At 43.0% G+C, this 24,316-nt stretch overlaps 2 protein-coding genes and 1 long non-coding RNA gene across 4 annotated transcripts; 2 read left to right on the top strand and 1 right to left on the bottom strand.

The window, feature by feature from the left end:
* The first annotated feature begins 424 nt into the window (after positions 1–424).
* On the top strand, positions 425–6,051 carry march5l (membrane-associated ring finger (C3HC4) 5, like). 2 transcript variants are annotated; one of them, XM_037118181.1, is made up of 7 exons: positions 425–578; positions 1,381–1,471; positions 1,748–1,950; positions 2,222–2,352; positions 2,448–2,619; positions 2,708–2,874; positions 3,923–6,051. In XM_037118181.1, exons 2-7 carry the CDS (start codon positions 1,443–1,445, stop codon positions 4,085–4,087), a joined length of 867 nt encoding a protein of 288 aa, XP_036974076.1. In that variant the 5' UTR covers positions 425–578; positions 1,381–1,442; the 3' UTR covers positions 4,088–6,051. The 2 variants fall into 2 exon arrangements, with proteins under 2 accessions (XP_036974076.1, XP_036974077.1); XM_037118182.1 differs by having other exon boundaries at positions 430–497.
* On the bottom strand, positions 2,475–7,516 carry LOC119030514. The gene is made up of 3 exons (XR_005078301.1): positions 7,382–7,516; positions 2,764–2,911; positions 2,475–2,615 (listed from the first exon to the last, which is right to left on the bottom strand). It is a non-coding gene; the product is annotated as an uncharacterized LOC119030514 (long non-coding RNA).
* Positions 6,952–13,441, top strand: LOC119030511 (BTB/POZ domain-containing protein KCTD9-like). Its single transcript, XM_037118176.1, has 12 exons — positions 6,952–7,275; positions 7,450–7,571; positions 8,782–8,825; positions 8,935–9,028; positions 9,337–9,395; positions 9,648–9,776; positions 9,854–9,921; positions 10,032–10,127; positions 10,564–10,713; positions 10,812–10,917; positions 11,058–11,191; positions 11,286–13,441. Exons 1-12 carry the CDS (start codon positions 7,228–7,230, stop codon positions 11,400–11,402), a joined length of 1,167 nt encoding a protein of 388 aa, XP_036974071.1. The 5' UTR covers positions 6,952–7,227; the 3' UTR covers positions 11,403–13,441.
* The last annotated feature ends 10,875 nt before the right edge of the window (positions 13,442–24,316 follow it).

Raw genomic sequence — 24,316 nt, 5'->3', positions numbered from 1 at the left:
CAAAGAGCCAGAGAGTTGACTTATCAGAACAAGAGTGATTATACCTGAAAATACCTTAAAAGTTTGATTTCAAAAGAAATGATCTATTGATAGAAATATATGTATTATTGCTGAGACTACAATGACTTGGAATTAATGTGTAGTTTTGTTGGGTTCCTGCTCATGTTGGCAGTGAGGGATTTGTGGCAGAAGAAGTGGGATGCAAATGAAAAAGGAAGACGCTGCTTCAACATTCATTCGGTTCTGTTATCATCAATCATTTACTTGCAGAATGTAACCTGCAGACCGTGAAACCCTGCGGCTGCACACTCCGGTGCAGTAGGCGGCGGTTTGCACCTTTACGCGATGGTTTGCGATCCAACATTAAATCAGAGAAGAAGAAATTAAAAGGCTGTCATTTCCAGCACGTCGTGAATGCAACAGGTCTCGTCACCGGCGCCGACCAATCAGAGAGCTGCTAGCTTGTCTTCTTGTCCTGCTCAGAGATCAACACAACCGTAAGAGAAGAAAACACAGCAGAGCAGTGCGGGTTAAATACAGAAAACATCTCATCTTTGGATATATTATTATTTTTACAAGTAAGCAGTGTCTTTGTACCAGTGTCACACAACCGATTTATAAACTGACAATCAACGAAGTCAGCTGTATCATCGGGTAACTAGCTTAGGTGTCGGTTACTAGCTTAATGTAAAAGTTAACTGGCTATCGCCTGTTAGCATTAGCATGAGTTGTGTCTTGGAGGTCAGAGCAGGTGGACAGAGTTAAGTTTGAAGTGAACTTCCTGACAAACGATCTAAAAGTCGTATAATATCAGAGAAATAGAGTTCATGTGGGTGTCGATGTTGGTCTTCTGTCTTTAAAGCTGTAACCGCAGCTAACCCAGTTAGCTGAAGAAAGCCTTTACCGTTGGTTTCGGTTTATAGTAAGTGCTGCTGTCAGGTCACGTGGGTAAAATTAGTATCAGCAGTTTGGTTTCGCGTTCAGGAACGTTTCACTGGGCTCAGATTAAGCGGTGTAAATCTTAAAGCATCAGAATGTGTTGATGAGATATGGGCTAACTGTCCAGAGGTGGAGGGAGATCTGACTCTGACCTGAGTTTAAGTACCTATGAGCTAATTTTCTAATAACTCTAAATCCTGTTGGTTAGTATATGATCCTTAAATGCATCACATTTCATCAGCTGATCAAATGTAACAATCATATTTTCAAAGTAGCTCTCAGAAATGTAGTGGAGTTGTCATTTATCAGTTGTCATGGCCTGTTTTCAGATTATATTTCATTAAGACAGCAAACAGTTTGCTAATGTGTTTGCGATATGAACTTTACATGATGTAAGTGTTGCAAACTGTGTTGTAAAGTGTGTAAATGTTCTTTTTAAAGGTCCTTGCTGCAGTCTGATGGCTTCATGTTAACACCCAGGACAGCAGAGTCCCTTCAGTACGATGGCGCTTGCTGAGGAGCAGCCTGAGAAGTAAGAACACATCTCCTGAATGAACGTCATGTGGGGCTCAGTGCACCATTTCATTCTGCCGTGATTCTGGCAAACTGGCCCTTTAATGGTGTTTAAAAGCAGCCTCATATTGTGCGATCACAAGAGTGTGTTTATGTAACTAATGGATTATTTGATTTGGTAAATACAGAACAGGAGGTTGCTGTCGTTGACCGCCGTGTGTATCTGTTTTATAATTTAATGAGTTTTGGTAATCAGAGATCTTGTGTGTGTGTGTGTGTGTGTGTGTGTGTCCAGGCACTGCTGGGTGTGTTTTGCCACGGAGCGAGACGACCACAGTGCAGAGTGGGTGAGCCCCTGCAGGTGTAAAGGCTGCACTAAATGGATCCATCAGTCATGTCTGCAGCGCTGGCTCGACGAGAAGCAGAAAGGAAACAGCGGAGGAGCCGTCAGCTGTCCACAATGTGGCACTGAATACCACATCACCTTTCCCAAGATGGGTGAGTGACGCTTTACAGCATGGAGCGTTCAGTCAGTCTCTCGTATCGTGTGTTGAGGGAAAAAACTGGTCGCAGATATAAAAAACATTCCTGATGGTCGAACAAAGAGTAAAGATTTGATAAAAGCCTTTATTTAGTCGCACATGTTGATTTAACACCAGGCAGTTTTAACCTCACAGGGTGGAAATTACAGACTGACGTTTGGTTCAACACTGTCCTAAAAACACATTAGATATTAGTACATAACCTTCATCTTTCTTTCCTTTCTCAGGCCCGTTGGTGTATTTCCTCCAGCAGGTAGACAGAGCCCTGTCCCGGGTCAGTCCCTTCGCTGCTGTCGGGGTGGTGGTCGGGACTGTCTACTGGTCAGCTGTCACATACGGAGCTGTGACTGTCATGCAGGTACGCAGAGTTAACAACACACTGACAGACAGGATATAAAACCAGAGAGTGTATCAGCCTGTTGGACCCTTAGCTGCCTGTATGTCCGTGTGCAGGTGGTGGGACATAAGAAGGGGCTGTATGTGATGGAGCGGGCCGACCCGCTGTTCCTGCTCATGGGTCTGCCCACCATCCCGGTGGTGCTGGTCCTCGGGAAGATGATCCGCTGGGAGGATTATTTAGTGAGACTGTGGCAGAGATACTCCTACAGGGGGAAGCTCCCGCTAGGTATGAACACACAGACAGTCTTGTCAGATTTTATTTTGAAAACTTAAACCATTAGATTCCATCAGTAATCACATGTCTTCTCCCTCAGGTAACAGTCGTTATCTGCCCCGGGTTCCTGTGGACGGACCCGGTTCAGGAGATCACCTCTCTGTGTCCAGGACTCTGTGTGGAGCTCTCATCTTTCCCTCCATCGCCAGTCTGGTGGGACGGCTTCTGTTCGGACGGATGCCCTCCAATCTTCAGCGCACCGTTCTGGTGAGTACACATCATGTACTGGAGATCTGCAAAATAACTTCATAAACATACAACAAGGAGTTTTCAACTGGTTATTAAACTGTTTGATAGTGATGCTGCTGCTGTCTGACCCACATAAGACCACGAGACCATCACTGAGAAGAATGGTGATTTCTGTGTAGTTATTCTTAATGTCTGTCAGCAGGCTGGATTCCAACTTATCAGGTTGGTTAAGTCAGAAAAATTCAAACTATTTTCATGGAGGATGAAGGTAGGTGAGAAGCTGGTCTGTAGGCTGCTGGTACGATACCAGAACAAAGTTCTCTTTGTGTCAACATCGTCTTAGTTTGTCCACACGGCTGCCAGAACCAACACAAAATGAAAGTTCCATGTAGGTGCCAGACATTTCACATTTACTGTATTTAGTAATTCTGCGTTTGAATTCTCACCTCTCGTTCATGAACTTTGTGTAGTGAGTGAAATAATTAGATCAGATAGAAGCGCTGGATGTGTGGACTCATCCTCCAACCTGCAGGAGACTGAGAGGACCCATAACTGTGGGACCTCGGTATACCAAGCAAGGAGGAGTTGAGTGATGAATGTGAGCCTTTCTATCTGGACTTGAAGGCTTTCCTGTTGCTGTTTCCCTGCTTTTTTATTTTCTAGTATGTTAGTGAAAAGCAGAGAAGAGTAGAAATCAGCTGCTGCAGGAGCTGATGTTGAGAAGTTGCTCAGGAGTGAGACATCTCTCTTCTTTCATGTCTTTGTTCAGTACAGATCTGAGACCAGTGACAGTGTTTCTCTGGTGACATTTCTTTGACATCAGATTCTCTTTTAAACTCAACTGACTGATGTTTGAATGCTGATTTAACAGAGACAGATGGGAAAGTAACTTCAACATGTGTCAAATTATCTTGATGGAAAAGGGATGCTGATGAACTTTCGCATTAAAGACGAAACGCAGATGTTTATTTGTCCAGTGTGAAAGGTGTCACATCGTCCCTCTTCTTGTTTCTTGTGTTCAAATGTCTCTCAGCTGACTCCATGCTGTCCTCCTCTTCCTCCACAGGGTGGCATCGCCTTCGTGCTGATCAAAGGAGTGCTGAAGGTCTATTTCAAACAGCAGCAGTACATCATTCAGGCCAACCGGCAAATCCTCAACTACCCGGAGAGAAACGGAGAGGGACAGCCTGAAGGAGAAGAGGAGGACACAGAGGACAGTGGGAACGAATAGAGTCTATGGACCTGGACTGAGGCCGGGAACTGAAACCTGTGGGGCAGGAAGTGAGCCAGAGATGATGTCATGATTTAACATATAATGCTGATGTATAGAGGAGAAGCTTGATCTGCCTTCATTAGAGTTACCAACAACCTGAACACTGTCCAAGAGTTTCAGCCTGAGGAAGCTTTTACTTTGTAGGCTGTAACACCTGAGAGGCCAAACGTCTGATTACCTGATCCTCACTGTAGGAGATACAAGTGACCACACGTGTCTCATTCACAAAGATACTGTGCGACCTGTAAACATCCAGCCAGTGAGATTCAGTTTACATGAAGTCACGGTTCATTCTGCACTGAGCTGAGTCAATAAATGTTAAAGAAAGTTAGTCCAGTGATCACGGTTAGGAAATTATAATGAGCAGGTACAAGACAAAGACTTCAAACTGATTATTATTATTGATATTATTATTATTATTATTATTATTATTATTATTAAGACCACACTGTGTTCTCTAAAAGTCTAAAGTCAGTTTCCACCTCTAATTTTGCTTTACTTTTTGTCAGTTTTACACTCGGTTCTCTAAAAACAAACCAACAGACACAAGCAATGAATCAGGATGCAGATGTTTGTACGACTGAAACAGTTACAGTAAGTTATTCTTACAAGATAAAGTCGAGGGTGGAGGAGAAACATGATAATTGATCTGCAGCCTGTTGACAGATTTAATGTACCTACAGTGGAGGTAGATTCACTATCTGACCTGGAGTCTGAACGGTCCAACACAATCTGATGTTGTGGTCATTATCCCACTTTATTCTCACTTACTAAAGGAACAGCTCACCCAAACATAAGAATTCAGTCATTATCTCCTCCCCTCTGGTTGATTTTTCGTAATCCGCAGAACATTTGGGACTTGTTTTAAACAAAAATGACACCAGATGGATCCATCCAGATGTTTTGCACCCTTGGTTCAGATGAAATGACACCGCTAAGCTAAAAGTGTTAGCTGGCACCCCGTCTGAAGTGGGTGCACGAGCACGAGGGTGTGTAGTGTCTTTTCAGGTTTGTGATCTCCTCATTCTGCAGACTGTGATCACAGCAGACGAGCTGCATGGATCCATCTGATGTTTCTTCGGTTGTTTTTCTGTTTTAAATCAAGTCTCCAGCTGCTTCATGCTGCAACTCTGTTTTACTGTGACGCTCCAGAACTGTTCTGTGGACTCCGACACTTCAACCAGAGATGAAGAGATAATGACTGGATTTGCATTTTTGGGTGAGCTGTTCCTTTAAGCCTTAACTCAGTGGATATGAATGTCTTCCTTTTTATGTGCCTTATTTGAAGCACTTTAACAGAACAGGACCCGTCAGAACCTTCTGCCACGAGGATGCTGCAGGAATCACCTGCTGGCCAACAACATACCGACACTCCTCAGTAACCATTCAGTCCTTCCTCCGAGTTTCCCTCGACGCTTCTAAAGCCAGTTTATTTATTTCATTAAGGATTTTTATAAAATACTCCCGACTGGTTTCCTACTTCCTCAAGATATTTCAATTCTTGGTTCCTCTCTGATCAGTAACAGGCTGTAATCTCAGTTGTTGGTCTGCTCGCTCGCAGCCAGTGGAAGATGAACCACAGCTCCCAGTACTAACAGGAGACTGGAGCCGGTCAGGACCTTTCAGAGCCGCGTTTAGGTTGTTGGCTGATTGTTTTGCACGTCGTGCTGCAGCACAGCAAGCAGAGCTGCTCAGTTGTTTGGAATATAGAAATAAAAGATATGACATTTGGTTTTGGTTTGGAGTTTTTCATGCAGAAAACACAAATTAATTTATGATTGACAACAAAAGATTTAGTTTTCTTTGCCAAATGAACTCTGGGACTTTAATTGCACAGTTTTCTTGCTGCTGTTATGTTACGATAAGCTTTTATTTTAAGACTTGGTGATAAATTTGTTTAATAAAGCTGTTTGTAAAAACAATTCTGAGTCATTTTATTATTCAACTCAGCGAACAAGAACAATTCAAAGTCCAAAGAACAGACAAAAAGACTTATTTCACAAATTTTAAAAAGTGTTTAAGTAATATTTTAACACAATATCTGATATATATTGATAATATTAATAATATATTTACCTTTTCACAATCAAATAAAATACTTTATAAACCTCTTATGATGTGATTGTTTTAGAGTTGCAGCTGAAGTTTATGAAGCATTTCCTTTGAGGACGTGTTTTTTCTGGGTCTTTGACATCTTAATAAACACATTTAGTAATACTTTATAATATCTGTCACATAATTAAAATAAATAATTATATTTTGTTAAAATTGCATATTTATAGTTAGTAGATATTTTGCTGTTTACGAGCAATAAAATGCTTTATAATCTATTTATTAGCTATTATTTATTGGAAAGTTGCAGTTGATGTTCATAATGATTTATAAATGGATGATAAATACAGTGTAGTTCATTTATAAATGTTATTTAGAGTTGAACTGATGTTTTAACCTTTATAACTATTCAATAAATGTTTTATGAACATTTCATTGTTTATTAACAGTGACGTTACTTAACTAAATTTAATAAACTATAAACTTGCTATGTCAGTAATTTTTTTTTTTTTAAAGAAATAAGTTTAATACATTTAAGTCACAATCAGCCATATTTGTTACTTTTCTTTTTCTTCTGTTAGATTCTGAGTCCAGTCTTCATCTATTAGCTGTAACTGATATAATTTCCTAAATGACATCGATCCTGTCAAAATGCAGAGAAAAAAATTATAATCATAATATAGAGATTTTAATTAATTAATCAATTAATTAAACATAATTTAGAGTAAATCTACTCCAGGTGATTGTTCTGTTACAGATCACAGCTTTAGTTGGTGTAAACTTTTGGATAATACAGAGAATTAAAACTAAAAACAATAAAAAAATAAATAAATAAAAATTATTTTGTGATGCTCTGCTGAGATGTGGAGGTCCCGCCCACTTTGTTCACCGATTGGCTGCTGCCTTTCGAGCTCCGCAGCTGATTGGCTTATTCCGCTTCCCTGTGCGTTTGAGCGGAGTGAGGAGAAAAGAAAGGAAAGAGGTTTTTGTTAAAGAAGAAATGTGTTTTAGTGGATCGAACCGAGTCCAGTTGATCTGATTCTGCCATGAGAAGAGTCACTCTGTTTGTCAACGGAACCTCCGCGAATGGAAAGGTGAGCTGTGGAGGCGGGAACGTTAGCTGTGCTGTTAGCTCCATCTCAACAACAACAATGGCTAGTTTAGCTTAACATCAACAGTTAGCTCGTGTCACAGGCTGACCGTTAATGTCGGACATTTTGTTGGATGTGTGGCGCCACACTGAGCTGATGGTCGGTGTCGTCGAACAGGTGGTGGCCGTGTACGGGTCCCTGGAGGACCTGCTGTCCGTGGCCAGCTCCAAACTGGGAGTAAGAGCCTCTAGTGTTTATAACGGGAACGGCGGCCTCATAGACGACATCACGTTAATCAGGTGAGACGAGAGAGGGCAGGTAGACTGTGACGTCACACATACAGGAAATCCTGTAAATCCTGCACTGATGTTAAAGTTAGTTATGTATTTATTGTAAGATGGTGTTATTGTTTATACAGTAACATATCTGAAATTTTGGTCTTGTGAATATTTTTGTTCCTCCAAAAAATATTGTTTTCAATTTGACTTCAATTACACACACACACACACACTGTCCACTATAGGTGAGAGCCTTCCATTGGATAATTACTGCAGTGATCAATATGTTTCAGCTGGTTTAATAACCCCTAACTGATGCAGACAACTGGTCGGATGATATATCTTACTCTGTTTCTGAAGGGTCAGATTATTGGCCTGCATCAAGCAAAGAAAACAACTAAGATGCTGAAACTGCTGAAACTGGGTCCAGAACTGTCCAACACATTTTTGAAACCTGGAGGGATCGAGGTGAACATTCATCTTCCAGGATCCAAAAATCTTGGATGATCAGTCAGAGATTACTGAAATGTTTCGTGAAATGAAAATATTAAAAAACTGAACAGCAGCAGCTCACTGATGTGTTTAACAGTGGAATAAGAATATTTCCACACACAGTGTGAAGAGAACTGAAGGGTTTGGGACTAAACAGCTGTGTAAGATAAAACGCTTATCAATGAGGCTAGTCAGGAAAAATGCCCAAATTATGAGGTCAGCTGACGACCTGAATGTACTGAATGAGCAGGTTTTCTCCCCTGATGACACGGACATATTCCAAGATGACAACGCCTCGATTCATCAGGCTCAGACTGTGAAAGAGCGGCTCAGAGAGCACGAGACATCATGTTCACAACCACAGAGTTTAGACCTGAACCCTTCTGAGAATCTTTGGATGTGCTGGAGAGACTTTCTGCCCGACTCTCCGTCATCACAACAAGATGTTGGTGAAAAGTGAATGCAACTCTGGACAGAAAGAAAAGTTGTGACGTTGCATAAGCTCATCAAAATGATGCCACAGCGAGTGTGTAATCAGAGCTGAATATGAAGTGATCATTCTGCAGTAAAATGTACTAGTTTATCTGATGTCATTAGATGAGTATTGTTGAATATTTTTAGAGAGCTGAAGTCTCTGGTGGATCCACAGGTCCTTGTTTCAGTCAGTTTCAGAGAATCATACATGAAACTTTGAGTTTGTTCTGGTGTTGTTGTAAAGACTTTGTGTTTGTGCCTGCAGAGACGATGACGTGCTGTACATCTCAGAGGGAGAGTCGTTTGAAGGTCAGTCCTTGGTGTGAAAATGAGCTGTCACAAAGTCTTTCATCCTCTCTGTCAGCGGTCAGTTTCACTGATGTGTATCGTGACCTGCAGTAACTTTACCTGTGTGTAGATCCTCAGGACGAGCTCAGCGGCCCTGAGAGGAGTCAGACACACACCGACTGGCTGACGCTCAACGTCGGCGGACGCTGCTTCACCACCACCAGGTGAATCTGACTGTTAATGACGTCACTGTTTACCACTTCATGTTCCTCTTTGTGTTTGGCTGTTAGCGGCTAGCTCTGTTAGCCAAACACACTGCAGGACTCTGTGCTGCTAAATGCTAACAGCTAACTAGCGCCCCTCCTGTTGAGTTTGATGCGGATTTGTCTTTTACATTCCCTCGTCAGTATTGAGTCTGTTTGTCTCTTGTATTGTAACTCATCGTATTTTTATTTTGATATTTGTTTGATGTTTATTTAAAGGTATGATTTTGTACATGATGTACATGATGTTTTTGTGTGTGTGTCCTCAGGAGCACGCTGGTCAGTAAAGAGCCTGAGAGTATGCTGGCCCACATGTTCAGAGAGAAAGGTGACGCCACTCAATGAACGCTTAATATTTAAACATTTTTCAAGGAACAGTTCTCCTAAAATGAAATAAAAAAAACAACTGAAGCAGCTGGAGACTTGATTTAAAACAGAGAAACAACCACAGAAACATCAAATCGCTTCAGTTGTTTAGCAGAATGTTTTACTGTGAAGCTCCAGAAATGTTTTGTGGACGACGACACTTCACCTGACTGACTGTAGTTAACTTAATGAAATGACTGATTCTTGATTTCAGATGTGTGGGGGAACAAGCAGGACTCTCAGGGGGCGTACCTGATAGATCGCAGTCCGGACTACTTTGAACCCATTCTGAATTACCTGAGACACGGACAGCTCATCATCAATGAAGGCATCAACCCTCTGGGTACGAAACACACTTACAAACACCTGCACAAGGTTGTAGATCTCAGTCTGTTCTCACCTGCAGTGTCTCCTCTGCAGGTGTGCTGGAGGAGGCTCGTTTCTTTGGCATCGAACAGCTCGCGGAACAGTTGGAGACCCTCATCAAGGTGTGTGTGTCTGTGTGTGTGTGTGTGTGTGTGTGTGTGTGTGTGTGTGTGTGTGTGTGTGTGCAGCATACATTCTGTAGACTGAGGTTTGACCTGCGTCTCTTGTTCAGTCCACTCAGCCTCCTGACGATCACTCCCCTCTGACCCGCAAGGAGTTCATCAGATTCCTGTTGGCCACGACGACCAAGTCAGAGCTGCGATGTCAGGTAAAGGAAATCTACACACAAACATCCAGAACACGCTGAGCTGGAGACTCTACAGGTGCAAACACTGTTAACTTACAATCTGAGTTTTTTCCTGAGGCTCTGAACCAGAAGTCTCCACTTTCATTCTTCTCTATTAAGCGTTGACCGATATGGATTTTTCGTGACATTAGATAGTGTTGTGATGAACACAAACAGTGAAAGGAGGCTGCGTTTTTATTTATTTTATTTTATCAACAGTCAGACACAAAAACCACAGATTCTGATCACGGTAAATATGCTGAATATCATCCTGATAATCGATCTAACATTACAATCTATAATCTGAAGAGTTTGTTCATCATTCAAGAGTTATAAAACACTTCATTACAAAGAACATGGAGAATATTTTAATGCTGTTGGTGTTTTTTTCTGATTTATGGATGTTTGTGGTCTGCAGGGTCTGAACTTTAACGGTGCAGATCTGTCTCGTCTGGATCTGCGCTACATCAACTTTAAGATGGCGAACCTGAGAGGAGCCAACCTGACACACGCCAACCTGAGCGGGGCGAACCTGGAGCGAGCCGACCTGTCCATGGCCTGCCTCGATGTGAGCGCCACGTTCGCTTAGTCACACGTTTCTGATCGTGATATCTCAACATACTGTTCATTCTGTGTGTGTGTGTGTGTGTGTGTGTGTGTGTGCAGGCTGCCAACCTGCAGGGTGTGAAGATGCTGTGCACCAACGCTGAAGGAGCGTCGCTGAGAGGATGTAACTTTGAAGATCCTGCTGGAATCAAAGCCAACCTGGAGGGTGAAGCAGCCAATCACACGTGTTCTTCAGTCCAACCTGAGCAGGAGGAGTTTGTGTTGAACTCATGTCTGATAGTGTGTGTGTGTGTGTGTGTGTGTGTGTGTGTGTGTGTGTGTGTGTGTGTGTGTGTGTGTGTCCAGGAGCCAACCTGAAAGGTGTGGACATGGAGGGCAGTCAGATGACGGGGATCAACCTGAGAGTCGCCACACTGAAAAACGCCAAACTGAAGAACTGTAACCTGAGAGGAGCCACGCTGGCAGGGACGGACCTGGAGGTGAGGACACACACAAACAAACATACACGCACACAAACACACATACACATGCTGTACATCCGTGATACATTCAGGTATCGTATGTTTCTCCCAGAACTGCGACCTGTCGGGATGCGACCTTCAGGAGGCGAACCTGAGAGGCTCCAACGTGAAGGGAGCCATCTTCGAGGAGATGCTGACTCCTCTGCACATGTCTCAGAGTGTGCGGTGAAACTCTGACGTCTTCCATACAGTGCTTTAAATCACAACATACATACACTCCCGGCGGAGAGGAGCCTCAGTACAGGTGACACACGTGTGTTTCATGATCCGACATCGACATTTCCACAAACAAACACAGGTAGATAGAATGTGTCTCAAAATGTCTATAAGCAACTCAACCTTTGTTCTACATGTGGTTGAGTTATGCGCTCACATTATCCCGAATGTTTACATCAGTGTTCAAACCAGAGAAATCCATAAGTTTATACAAAGTAAGGGTGCGTTTCATTTGCTCACCTGTTGCTAGAACATCCAGGATTTAGAGAACAAAACATGACGTAAATAAATCTTTAAAACAGCTCGTCTAGAGAACATTTGTGCCACAGTCATGTCTGATACATTTACATCAGTAATGGCAGTTTAAAGTTTCAGAGAATAAATTCAAACTCAGCTGGTTCTGGTTCTCTGTAACGTTTTATTAATGAAGTAAAGTAAATTTCCCCTCCAGCTCCGGATCACTGCTGCAGTCGGGCTGATCAGCAGGACTGAAGAGAAATCACCTTTTTAATCCCACAAGTCACAAAGTCGTCTCTGAGCTCTGCTCCTGTTGGATCAGAACAGACTCCAGGTGTTTATTCCTCCAGAACATCTGGATCTGTAGAGAGACTTTTAGTAAATAGTTTAATAAATACAATAAAATCCTCTAAATATTTATTCACAGAATGTAAATCATAGTAAATAAGGAATTCACTTAAATATACAAAAAGAATACAGATATTTGTTGAGTGTGTTGGTTTGTGGATCAGATGATGAGTTTGGAATCATCACACACACACACACACACATTAGTAAATGTTGGCAGCAGTGGATCATGAAACTCGCAGCTCTCAGCAGCACTGACACAGTTCGTCTCTCGTCTCCCTCCGATGACGACAGCTGAATGCCAAACTTCTTCTTTCGCTCTGAAACCAAACACTTCGATTTTTCTACTCATTTCTATAAACTTGCCGCAGACGGAAGCAGCTGTGTGACGTTTAGTTTGACGCGTCTCTGTGTCTTCACAACGTGTGTTTGGATGTTTGTCAGGAGGTGATCGACGGGCTTTTGAATGTAGGTTTGATTGTTAATAAAAGTCGTCCACCTTTAGCACAAGTTATGATGTTGACGAGCCTTTAAAACGCTTCTTTCAAATGTATTTTAATCTTATCAACTCTGACTGCAATCGTTCTGATCAGATTAACTGTTTACACAGACGCCAAATTAAGTGATCTGATATGTTTACATGAATCTGTCTAATCTGCTGGAAATGTAACAGAAGAAATTGTTTTTTTCCCAATTATTATTCTTTTTCTTTCACAGAAAATTTAGTTCCTTCATTAATTTGCTTCAATGTTTTTTTGAGCTCTCCGTCCGTCTGTCCGGGGAAAAATATTATCGTTTGTTGTTCGATGGATTCTTTGACAAGCTGTCGTCTTTTCAAACTGCGTCTCTTCTTTTTCTTTTGCACAGAATGAAACAAACACCAGAGTGTTTATCAAATGTGGTTAGTTTCCTTTATCGACATGTCTTCAGTGTCCTCCAGCTGCTGGTGAAGGAAATGATTTCAGTTTTCTGACCAGGTGTTAAATATCTTCAGTCTGTGTTGAGTCATGTGTCCACCTCCATCTTATTACCTCTGACAGCTGCTTCTGACGTCGGTCCTGCTTGTTGTCTGTCGTGATATTCAGCAGTTCAAATGTCGAGTCACATAATGTGTTTAAATGGACCGTAGAGAACAAACCTGGTGAACTAGATTAAATCAGTTGTATTGTAGAAATGTTTAAACACGTTGGAGCTTCACAGTGACTCTGTTGTTTTCATACATGTTGTTTTATCGTCACAGGAAATGTATATTGTAGTAAATGTGACGTCCTACTGAACGATGGTCTGTTTACTGTGACACATTCATGTGATCTGGTTTTCAATGTGAAACCATCGAGGTGCTGAACCTGAACGTCTCTCCTGCTGTCACAACGTTATAAGATAAAATAAAACGTTTTCTGAAAAATCTTCTCTTGTTTTGTTTTATTAAATCATACAAATATGAATTACTACACCACGCTGTGTTGTGTCACAGCTGCTGGATGTTGAACCTTAACAGACCAGCAGGGGGCGATGTTGTCTCAGGTCAGACTGAGTCATGAAGATTTCAAAGTTTCCATCAAAATGTTTTAACCTTTATTTACTCAGCAGAGTTTCACTGAGACAGATTCTCCTCTGCAGGAACATTTACTGCACCTGATGGAGGAAGTTCCTTCAAGTCTTTACCAGAGTAAAAGTTGCAATATGAGAGTAAAATAAGAAATATTTAAGGTTCACGTTCAGAAAGGTTCAGTAACTTACTGGAACAGCTGCTCGCTGGAGGTTTTAACCACACAAACAAAGAAATGAGCATTTGTTGGGATCTATTTTCAGCAGCGGATGAATCCACATTTTGTGCTCTGCTGCTTTAATTCTTAATACGGTCGTTCAGAGGAACTGGACATTTTTAAAACACACAAAACTTAAATACTGCAGAATACTAAAATACTTCAAATGAAAATACTGAAACATAAAGACAGTTTTAGTTTCTGCCTGCTCACACTCATGCGTGCTGCGTGCACATACTGTACATCATCTGGTATTCATTTACAGCTGCAGTGAAACTGATGACATCATAGCAGCTGAAGCGTTGACATCATCATCCAACATTAGCAGAAAACGGTGCAAAACAGCAACAGATCTGACTCGACGTCAGTCATCATGGTTGGACCTGCAGAGCTGAATGTGTTCAGAGGTGATGTGTGATGTTCGAGGTTTGAGAAGTACTGATCCGGGAGTGTGTGTGTGTGTCATAAATAGCGTCTAGTGTGTGTGTTCATGGTGAAGAAGGAACATGTGAAATCCTAACGATGATGAGAACACATCACAGTCTGATCCTTCTCTGTTCTTCTCTCTGGTGCTGATATAAAAACCTCCACTCCTGCTTCAGGCCAAACCTCCAGATCCGGCCTGCACACATGGAGCCTCGGCTGCGGCTGAAGTTTACATCTGTGGTTTATTTACGTACACATGCATTCAGGCCGGAGCGTAAACACAGAGACATGTAAACAGGTGGAGACTGAAAACATGGACCTGATCTTCAGTGATGGAGCTGTTGTTCCCCCTGCAGGAGCGTGGTGCAGTGTTTATGTGGGGAAATGAGGCTGTGGGTGGAGGGTTCTGATTGGTGGTTTGTGGCCGGCAGACAGCAACTGGTCCAATCAGGGTTCAATACACATCTGTAAACCACAGCCACAGGACAGTGAGGCTCATGAACCCTCAGAGTTCAGCTCCTGAAAGCTGCTTCCACCGAGGAGAAGAAGAAACCTGACGATAATATTTTATCGCCGTCAAACAAATGAACCATCATGTTGCTCTTTGACTGAGATAGAAACTGTCTGCTAACAGTTTGTGCAAAAAGAAACCAAAAGAAAATCAGATGTTGATATTTTATATGTCTGCAGAGCTCAGGTACGCCGTCAACAGTCCTCACAGTCTGTCCTCCAGGAGACATTCACATACTTCTGTACAGACTCTGGTGACAGTAGAAGAACTGAGTACAGTAACAGAGTTCAGGCTCTGACATGGACTCAGAGTATCAGAGTAAAAAGTCTCCCTCTGAAGGACATTTGTGGTCAAAGCTAACTGAACCAGGTGAAACACGACGTCACCTGGAGGACACCTGTGGATTTCTCTGGTTTGAACATTTTAATTCAGAAATCTTACACCAGTCCTGTAGAATCCATCTGAAGTGTTCACTGATGTCATGTTTTGCAGCTCGGACCCACATCATCATCTTGTGGTTTTCCATTTAACCAATATCAGCTGTGTCGCGGTCCTGGCCGGTCAGAACCGTCCTGACGGCGGCCAAACACAACACTCGTCCTGGCTTCACTCACCGTGTGTTACAGGAAACTGGTGGGTGGATTTTCTGAGGCCGGCAGGAGAAAACTGTGTTGCTTCACGTCGTGTTTGGTCAGACTATACTGAGCTCTCGGCTTTAATAGGAGGAAGAAACTGCATGACTGTGGGCTGGAAGTGTTTATGTTGAAGCGGCTGCTCTCTGCACACCTTAATGTGCTGAGTTTGCTCATTAACACTCGAGTGTGCAGCCGGGATACAGACTCCTTCTGTCGGAAGACTCAAACCAGCAGAATACACAACCGGCCAGCAAACTTTTGGCTGAAGGACAAACGTTAGGAGCTCCAGTGTTTGCTGGTGAGTGGTTCGGTGTGTTGGCTGGTGTATTTACTCAGTCGTCAGGTTTATGCTCCTTCCTGACTGTCAGGAACCAAAAATCTGTGTAGGAAACCATCTCTGTGTGGTTTGACTCACCTTCAGAGTCGTCCCAGGATTAGTCACTGCAAAACTTCTTCTTTGACTCAGGGCTCTCGAGATCCCGAGAAAACAAACTCTGTGTCGTTAACAGCAGATAACAAATGTTCCTTTCCTGTGATAACGATGAAAGTTATCACGAGGAAACGACTTCAAAAGATTCATAAGGAGCAGACCGTTACACGCTCCGCTGGGAGGGTTTCACAGCAAACCACAGGAACTTTTAATGATTTTTTTGAAGTTATTTTTAGATTCTCCTTAATCTGACTGACCAAATAAACATGAAGCAACTCGTGATCTCTAGAAAACAGTTAAATTTAACTTGTTGTCACAGGAAACAGAGGAAATATGTTCAACCCATGACCGTGTTGGGCTTCCATACTGTGTCTGTCTTACTTCATGAGAAAACATCCAACCGTCCACCGCTGAACTCAAGTTTCTGTCTCTGACTGAACTCAGGCGAGTTTAATCACCTCGTTCATTCAAACTGGACTCAAACTGAGTCAGAGGCACCAGAACAGCGTTGGTTTGTCACCTTTAGTTCGGTCCAAATAAATCCTCAGTTCACAGAGTAACATCTGAAAATATTGTGTCTTTACACGCAGACGATGTCCGACTCTCTCTCAGCTGTAAATCGCCTCTGTCTTCACACTGACCTGAGTTCAGTCTCAGTCTAGCGTACAGGTTTATCACTGGATCTACTGGTTACAAACCAATGAGCTAACTAGCTAATGGTAGCTAGCTACTGTCCAGCATAGCATCCAAAGAACATCAGTTACTTTGGTGATACGCTGCCCGCTTGTGTTTTTGAATTCTGACCATATTTTTGAGATCAAACCTTTAATGTTGGTATCAGAGATATAAATAACGACAGCTGAAACACGTCCAGGTCCTGAAATAAAGAACGAAGATTCAAGCAGACTATGAGCTCATCTTTCATCTCTCCACCTCTGTCAGCTCTAATTAACTTAAAAACCAACTGAACTGACTGTAATTCAACATAACATCAGCTGTTCGACCTCAGTCCGTCCACACGTCTGTGCTGTAATGACAGCAGCCCACTCAGATATGAGCTCATATGAGTAAACGTCTGAGTCATCGTCACGTCTGTTCCACTGACATCAGCCCAACTATCATCTCTAATACCATCTGTTTTATTAACACAACCACTCAATTATTTTATATAAATATCAAGCCTGACGCCTGCCAGAGGCCACGGCAGGAAGATATCTGATGGTTCAGACGAGCTTCTCATCAGAGTTTATCCTCTCAGGAGCATGAATGTGTCCAACAAACCTCACGATGGTCTGCAGACGATCAGCTGCAGGATCTCGTGTGCACAGGTGAGATTTTGTCCTCCAGGTGGCACTAAAGTACAGATTGTCCAATATGGTTCATCCTCTGGGGAGTACAAATGTGTCTAATAGGCTGATTTAAGTATTTGTTCTGGCTACTCTGATCATTTTTTTGTACATCAGGGATCCAATAAACATAAAAGATCTGCCAGACAGGAAATCAGAGAGCAGGATGGTAGATTTTCAAAATAAAACACCCCGAACGGACTCGAGCTCTTCAGCACAACAAAGTCAGAAATATTAACTAAAAAAGACTTAAAACAGACAAATAATGATGGAATCAAGCTGTTCCTCTATGGAGCATTTTAGTGTCTTTCAGCTTGTTGTTGTGGTTTTACAACAGGCAGCTTCTTTAACTCTTTAGTTCGATCGCTCTCATCTCATCAGATCAGCACTGTGGGAACCATTAAATCTGGACCTGGATCACTTTCACCACAAGTGACTCTTTGATAAGGTTGATTTTGTGTCATCACGTCCGTGTGATCCGTCCAGCGCAGCGTTTATCAGGATGAGCTCATCACAGGCAGCATGTCCTGGATCATAAATCCCCGGTCAGCCTGCCAGCACTTTACAGATAACCGGACGGTCTCTGGACTTCCTGTGAGGCGGTTTGACTGAATACCTGCAGACTCGACACTCCCAGGAAGCTCCGCTGAATCCTCAACGACCAGCGAAGAAGTGCAGGAGAGATATTAAATGTTAATAACAGATGGAGCTTCAGTTTGGACTTTTACTTTGTGTGCGGGTGTTTTTATGGCTGTATCTTTATGTGGGTGGGTGTGTATGGGCGTGTGTGTGTTCTTGTTTGTGTGTGTGTGTGTGTGTGTGTGTGTGTGTGTGTGTGTGTGGGATGTGGCTTTCTGAGCTCAATGAGGAAACATTTTCTTCAGGCCAAATAAAGCTGCCCATGTAAAGTCCACATTCCTGAGTTTGTGGTGTTTCTGTCTCAAACTCTCTCTGTTTTTTCTTTTATGGAGGGAGGAGTGTGTGTGTGTGTGTGTGTGTGTGTGTGTGTGTGTGTGTGTGTGTGTGTGTGTGTGTGTGTGTTTGACTTTTAAAGCTCTGCACAACACTATCCTTGAATCTCACACACTTTCTTCTTCTCTATCTGCACATATTAAAGCTCTCTCCTCACATGAGTGCAGGTTCAGCGGTTGTTTAGATTAGCAGCTGAGTTATGGATGAACATCAGTCACCGCTGGGAGAAACTCCTCCAGATAACTCCTCATTAGCTCGGCCAGTGTTGGCAGCAGGTTTGGAAAGTAATTAAGTGCCAGAGTATAAACGGAGCAGTCGTGGCCTCTCGTCACGTTTCAGACGTCTGAGAGTTGTTTGTTCTTCCACCAACGAGACGTTCGAACTTCCAAACTGCTCTGATATTTTCTTTTGAATAACTGTTCGACGCCCAAACAGGTCAAATTATCTCCCCAAAAAGCTGAAGATTAGAGAAAAAGTCAGAATCTAAAAACAGAACTTAAAGAACTTTCTTCTTTCCTCCCCCATCAGTCACATAACGACCCCTCAGAGGGATCTGGTGCCAGTTAGGAGGGCCCGACCCAAATGTTCAGAACCTCCGGACTGAAATGTGTGACTGTATATTAAGTAGGTCAAAGTGATTCCACCTGCAGAGACGACTCAGGACCAACAGTATGACACAAACGTTACTGCACACATGTACTTTTACTGTATGAAACTGATAAGACTTGTGTACTTTTACTGCATGAAGCTGATAATAAATGTGTACTTTTACTGCATGAAGCTGATAATACTCACTAAGTGAAGTAATCTGTGTACTCTCTGTCTGTCAGCAGTGTTGAGGATGAAGTTCTGATCCGCCCTCGAACCGCCCAAACCTCCGAGCAGCTCCACAACGGTCTGCTGCGGCCTCGATGACCTCAGGGGGACGAACCACACACACAAACATGTGTGTGTGTTCTCACGTTTACGACTGAATTACAGGCGTACGGGCAGCGAGAGACCTCACAGCACGTTATCAGGGTATAAAACTCTGCGCTTGATTTAAAGCTGCCCTGTAAACACACTCTATCTGTCGCGCAGCCTCGCAGAGCGTCGTGACGACGGCGGCCCCGAGCGAACACTCTGTCATTAGAGAGCATCTCCACTAAATTACAACCTCAGAGAGCCTTCAGGATGTTCCTGCTCAGAGACACTCACAGCACCGAGCTCAGATGTGGCTCGGCCTTCGAGGTCACGTCAGCTGTGATTTGCATAAATGTGGACAAGAAAAAAAAAAAGAAATTCAAAGTTGGACAGACTCAGACAGAGCGACTGAGCCAGAGAGAGACCGGACCAGGTTCTGAACACAGCAGAGACTCGTTACGTTAACGATCCTCGAACACTGAATGATAAACCCACTTTTGATCCCAAATCAAACTTTGATCTCCAGGTAGAAGTCTCTGGTTTGGTTCCTCTTGTAAAGGAGCAGTTCACCCAAAACCTCAAAACCCAGTCATTTCTCCTCCTCCTGATGATATAAAGTCCTCCTCTCCTCCTCCTGATGATATAAAGTCCTCCTGATGATATAAAGTCCTCCTCTCCTCCTCCTGATGATATAAAGTCCTCCTGATGATATAAAGTCATCCTCATCCCATAAACATATTTATGATCCGGTCTGTCTGCAGATGAATTTGGGCTGAGGCCACAGAATGTAAATCCTCTTTTGTTCCGACAGAAAAGTGAGTTTTGGGAACACGTGGATCATTTCAGGATCAACAGGAGGCTGAACGTTTAAAGCTGAGTCAATATTTTCTCTGGACTGTTACGTTAATGTTCAGAGACGTTATTAAAACTCTCTGCGGTGGAACAATGTGCCGTCCTCGAGCTGGAGGATGTGGCTTTGACTCATGTCGGACTCATAAAAATATAAAGTGTGGCTGTTTTTTCATTGTCTTTATATTCATGTGGTTAAAATATTGTGAAGTTTTACTGTCGTAACGTTTCTGCACCTGGTGGAGAGGAAATATAAAGGAGACGCCGGGACAAACAGTGTTTATTATTCACTGATTATTATTAATACTGTTATTATAGATGCAGTTTACTGGAGAGTCTCTGATGAACAGAATTCAGTCATCATTTATAGTCGGACCGGACTGTGGTGTGATGGATGAAGCTGTTATTTCCTGTTTGGTTCAATTTGTCTCTGAAGCTTTTCCAGCGTCCATTATACTTCCATCCATTGTGCTGCAGGCCTTCAGACTCCTGGCTGCTTGTTTGTCTCAGTCTATATACAGTACATAGATATATATATACATATACACTGTATATACGTTGTGTTTGACTGTTTATCTGTGAGTCAGTGCTAAACTGGGTCCATTCTAAATAAACACACAGAACGAGCAGTGGACCAGAACAATCCACGGTGTTGTTCTGTGGGCTGCTGTGAATGTACGGTGGCCCTGAGAGTTCACACCGCAACTCAAAGGAGCGAAATTCAAACTCACTATTTTAACAATTACAATATCAATGAGATAATGACACAAACTCAGAAATATTTGTATCTCCCATCAGAGGAAGACGAGGTCCCAGAACACTGTTTGAAGCTATGAAGGTGGCAGGGTCCGCCACATGTAAACAATAAGGTCAGTTTGTTTGTTCAGTCATGAAAACAAAGATAATTTGTTTATTTAGTTTGTTTAGGCAGAAATAAAATCAGCCAATGACGGTCTTTCTCGTTTCAGTCATGTGACCATGATGTCGTCTGTTTGTAGCCTAACATTAGCTTCTTACTGCTACACAGTTAATTTAGCTTCACACATCACAGAGTGGAGTTCATCTGTGGAGATTATCTGGATCAACAGAACCTGGAAGCATCAGAAACTTGTTTTCTGTAATAATCCAAAATACACTTCAATAATCCCACAGAGGAACCAGGATGCTAACTTCAGTTAGCTACAACCTGAGACCACCTGCTGTGTCATCCAGACACGTTCAGGCTCCGTCCACATGGAAACACTTCTGTGTGTAAACTTACATGTTTTGCAACGTTTTGTCTGATCGTCCACATGGATCCTGTCAACGCACTTTTTTGAAATCTGGTCTCAGAGGGAAAACATCCGAAAATGCCGCCTCTGTGTTCTTGTGTGGACGGCGAATCTGCATACTTTGCGTATCGATGACACCATCGCCCCGCCCCTCGACCTCTGAACCCTGCAAAATCTCATAGCAACAACAACAACAACAACAATGGCGGACTACATGCTTGTGTCCCTATCAGGTTTACCAGGGCAAAATATTCTGCTCCTCTGCTGCTACGCTGAGCGAAAAAGGATTATGGACGACCAACTCGCCATTTCCATCTTCTTCTTATTGTGTTCGGTTTCTTCTTCTTCTGTCTGTTTGTATTCAGCTTTATGCTCATGTTCCGTTTCTTCTTCTACGTTTTTGTTGAATTTCAAGCACCACCTATAGGCTGGAATATGAACCACAGCGTGTTTAGTCGTTCTCAATAGATCCATTTGGACGCAAATATTCTTGAAACGATGCCGAGGAAGATGGAGGGAAAAAGATTTTTTGGTACGTGTGGCCTGAAGCAACAGAAGTTTAATCTGCTGCAGCGATCCGCCCTCCAGTCTTTCATCTGCACATCAGAGTTCTGTTCTGTCATTATTTTGGACATTCCCTCTCAGAGCGTCGAGCAGATGTGTGTGTGTGTGTGTGTGTGTGTGTGTGTGTGTGTGTGTGTGTTGGTGAGCCACAGCAGCAGCCCCAGCCCCAGCCCAGTGCTAACTACTGACCCTGTTAAACCACAGTCAGACCAGTCTGGACCCACCCAAACCTGGATCCGGAGCCAAACCCCAGACTCTGGACAGAGCGGGAGTGGAGCCAGGACGAGCCGGGCCAGCAGAAAGCACATTCCTGCTCACCAAACCCGACCTCAAGACTCTCTCTGACCTCCTACTGCAGCAGACACAGGTGCTCTTCTCCTCCGAGACGCCGAGGCCGCGTCAGGACTCAAACGTGTGTCGACGCAGTTTCATCTCTGCGTTCAGACGAGTGACGGATCGGCGAGGCAGAAATGTGTGTTCGCTGAAGAATCACAGCAACAATCGAGTCTCTGTGTCGGCCGTCTGCTCACAACTCGCCCAGAGACAAACACTCAGAGTCTTTGTTCACAGCCTGACACTCTCAAACACACATTATGCCAATCTGCCAATGAATCCACAATGGAGTCCATCTGTGTGTGTGTGTGTGTGTGTGTGTGTGTGCTGGGCGGTGATGTAACTGGGGTTAGTCTAAACAGCTGATTATGATCACAGGAAAGCGATACAGAAACTTTCTCCACACGCTCGCCTGGTTTTCAGCTCACGGACAGTTTTCACTTCTGCAGTTTTAACGTCGTCGTCGTCACATTATTTAACGAGTCGTTAGCATCTGATTCTGTTTGTTTTTTTCATCATTATTACTCCCACGGGGTCGGAAAACAAGTTACACAAGTCCTGTCTGAAAGTAGCTACAAATGTGACGTACTTTAAACTTTCAGAGATATCGAACTACAACATTTCTAAGTTTTAATTCACTACATTCATCTGTAAAAGAAAATTACTGGCTAATTATTGCAGAATATTCACAGTAGTATAATGTTAATTACTTCATAGTAGATGAAACTCACAGTAATCTTGAAGTTAGAGTAGTTTTACTGCTCACATCAGTGTGAAAACTTCTTCAGGTGAGTAAAACATTGTGTTGTCCTGTTGTTGCTACACAAAAACACTTATTTTCACAGTTTAGGAGTACATAGTTACGTTCCCACACTGGTTCTTGGTGTACTATCAGTATGTTTTGTAACTAATCAGATTACTTCTTCCACTGATGTAAATACCCCTCAGTTATAAGTTCATGATCACAGGCACATCTTGAGGTTACAGTACTGTTTAGTGACTTTCCTCCACTGGTTTGTACAGAGTGCACTTTTACTTCTTCAGGTGTGTGAGACATTGTGTTTTCTTGTTGTTGCTATACAAAAACACTTATTTTTGTAGTTTTTGAGAGTTTTTGTGCTGCTTTCAGTTAGTAATCAGATTACTTCTTCCATTCATGTGTTATAAGTCAATGCAACAGATAAATCTTGAAGTTACAGTAGTTTTACTCCTCACCTCAGAGTGCATACTTCTTCAGGTGAGTGTTTTCCTGTTGTTGCTACACAAAAACACTATTTGTGTAGTTGCAGGACTTCGTTACTTCCCCCCACCAGCTTCCTTCAGTCTGCTGTGAGTACTTTTACTGAAGTGCAGGACGTGATTACCTGCTGATCCCTGAGCAAACCTCAGGGAGCGGCTGGAGACAAACGAGCCTCTGCAGAGCTGCACAGCAGGAACCTGCAGGAGAGGAAATCCTCTCCCTTCCTGCTCCCGCGAGACAAAGAGGAGGGGGAGGTGACACACACACACACACACACACACACACACACACACACACGCAGGGCAGGATTGCGCCACTCGGACGGATAATGGAGTGAATGAATCGATGACACGGAGGTATTAATCGAGTTGGGGGTGAGCTGTCGGAGGAAACTCCCCCTGGAGGCGGTTCCTCTCCTGCCGGACTGCGGACGGAGTCAACACCGCCGATGAGATCCACTTTTCCCACGTTTTCCTCTCCGGGAGCGAAGGAGCTCGTTCGGAGTTGTTACACCGCCGAGGTTCAGGGTCCGTTCGGAGGGATGGTCGAACACGCTGGTACCAGAGTTTAGAGTCTGGATCTGAAGAGTCCGGAGAAGTTTCTGAAGCTAACGTTTTGTTCCGACTTCACGTCCTCGGGTCGAGCAGCTAACGGAACCAGGTGAGGCTCTTCACCTCCGAGTCCACCGTCCAGACTCCGAACTGTCGTTTTTACTGTTCGCTGTTTTTCTTCTCTGAAACAAAGAAGTTTATTGAAGCTGTTTGTTTGTTTGTGGGACACCTGAAGTTTTCTCTGTTCCCTCCGGAGGGAAAAGTTTTCGGACTCATTAACGCTCAGCTAATTAATAACGTGAGCTAGCTAAGTTAACGGTTAGCTAAAGTAAAGCTACGTTAAAGTAAGTCATTAAAAAATCACTTAATCACTAATAATGCTGTCCCAGCTAAATTTATTTACAAGGGCATGAGACATTTTTGCAGCATGTCCATGTAAATATATTTAGCTTAGACAACGTTATTAGTGATTAAGTGATATTTTA

The sequence above is a fragment of the Acanthopagrus latus genome, chromosome 12, assembly GCF_904848185.1.
Source record: "Acanthopagrus latus isolate v.2019 chromosome 12, fAcaLat1.1, whole genome shotgun sequence".
Taxonomy (NCBI): Eukaryota; Metazoa; Chordata; class Actinopteri; order Spariformes; family Sparidae; genus Acanthopagrus; species Acanthopagrus latus.
Note: the sequence above shows the minus strand (reverse complement) of the source record. Positions and strands in the feature narration are given on the sequence as shown.

What these genes read in the sequence shown, in the direction of transcription:
- march5l (XM_037118181.1), top strand. Translation starts at nt 1,443, where the DNA reads ATGGCGCTTGCTGAGGAGCAGCCTGAGAA. An exon ending in GAGCTGTGACTGTCATGCAG is followed by an intron (nt 2,353 to 2,447) that starts GTACGCAGAGTT and finishes GTCCGTGTGCAG; the next exon opens with GTGGTGGGACATAAGAAGGG. An exon ending in CAGGGGGAAGCTCCCGCTAG is followed by an intron (nt 2,620 to 2,707) that starts GTATGAACACAC and finishes CTTCTCCCTCAG; the next exon opens with GTAACAGTCGTTATCTGCCC.
- LOC119030511 (XM_037118176.1), top strand. Translation starts at nt 7,228, where the DNA reads ATGAGAAGAGTCACTCTGTTTGTCAACGGAACCTCCGCGAATGGAAAG. An exon ending in AGTCAGAGCTGCGATGTCAG is followed by an intron (nt 10,128 to 10,563) that starts GTAAAGGAAATC and finishes TGTGGTCTGCAG; the next exon opens with GGTCTGAACTTTAACGGTGC. An exon ending in TGTCCATGGCCTGCCTCGAT is followed by an intron (nt 10,714 to 10,811) that starts GTGAGCGCCACG and finishes GTGTGTGTGCAG; the next exon opens with GCTGCCAACCTGCAGGGTGT.